This window comes from Rhinopithecus bieti, unplaced genomic scaffold (assembly GCF_001698545.2).
Source record: "Rhinopithecus bieti isolate Rb0 unplaced genomic scaffold, ASM169854v2 scaffold_78508, whole genome shotgun sequence".
Lineage (NCBI taxonomy): Eukaryota > Metazoa > Chordata > Mammalia > Primates > Cercopithecidae > Rhinopithecus > Rhinopithecus bieti.
Genome location: NW_016829854.1, coordinates 887,588 through 888,600, shown reverse-complemented (window position 1 = coordinate 888,600; position 1,013 = coordinate 887,588). Strand labels below are relative to the sequence as shown.

At 61.3% G+C, this 1,013-nt stretch overlaps 1 protein-coding gene across 1 annotated transcript in view; it reads left to right on the top strand.

Annotated features, from left to right (window-relative positions):
* The first annotated feature begins 710 nt into the window (after positions 1-710).
* Positions 711-1,013, top strand: part of LOC108524145 (putative testis-specific Y-encoded-like protein 3) — a 7,438-nt gene continuing 7,135 nt past the window's right edge. The window contains exon 1 of the mRNA XM_017865085.1: positions 711-1,010. Within this exon, the coding sequence (XP_017720574.1) occupies positions 950-1,010 (61 nt within the window). The 5' untranslated portion in view covers positions 711-949. The remainder of the gene's footprint in view (positions 1,011-1,013) is intronic.

Genomic DNA, 1,013 nt, shown 5'->3' with positions numbered 1-1,013 from the left:
ACCTCCACAGGTCACAGTTTGGGAGCTGAGACCAGAGGAACACAGATTTGCAGGATCAAGGACTGCAAGGGCTGGCCAATCCAGCCCTTAGCCTACCAGGTTCAGTCCCTGCACTTCAGGCTAGAGTCCACCTTTGGAAGGGTAGTCTTTGGGCCTAGGACAAAGTGAAGCAAGGTCCACCAGGCTTCTGCCAGCCAGCCCAGGAGGAACCAACTCCTGTTGGAGAAACCAGGCAGATGCCCACTCGCTCCCTGGTTTGTAGCATTTAAGACCCTCTCTCACCCCAGATTCTTCCACTCTGACCTTGCTTATTTTCCCCACATGAATATTTCAAGCACCTGCTTTCCCTCCCTGAATGCGTTGATCACCTTTGTGTGTCAGAAGATTATCTGCCGCTCCCAGTTTAAGTTTGGTCAGTCTTTGCAGGGGATACCTCTTAAGCCCTCTGCATGTGCCTGAGTTAATTTATCCAGTGCAAAGCTGAGTGTCCTACAACTGCCCAAAAGCGCCACTCGAGTGTGGAAGCCGGGCGACTCCTGCCTTCCCACCACAGATGGGGAACATTGAGCAATCGCCTGGTGTGGTGGCTGTGATGGGAAAGTTTTAATTGTCCAGGGCCAGGGACTGGGCCTGTCCCCTGGTGTTTGCTCCGAGCTGACCTTGCTTGGTACACACTTCTCCCCACCTCCACCGCCAGCGCTAACGAATCTGGGGCCAGTTCCGTCTGGCGCCCGCGGTCGCGTCCCCGTGGGGCAGTCCTGTACCCTTCCTCTGGGCCTCCAGGCCGCTCGCCCGGGCTGCGGGGGACCCCGGCGAATCACATCCGAGAGGGGGGCGCGTGGGGCGGAGCCTTCCGCCCGCTGCCCTCCCGCCAGCTGCCGCACCTCTCGCCTAGCCCGCAGTCGCCCGCGCGCCCCGAGCCCCTCGAGGTCAGAGGCTCCGGCAGGCGATGGCGGACGAGAGGGCGGGGACTCCGGAAGCCGCGGCGCGCCCGCCGCCCGGCCCTGCCCGGG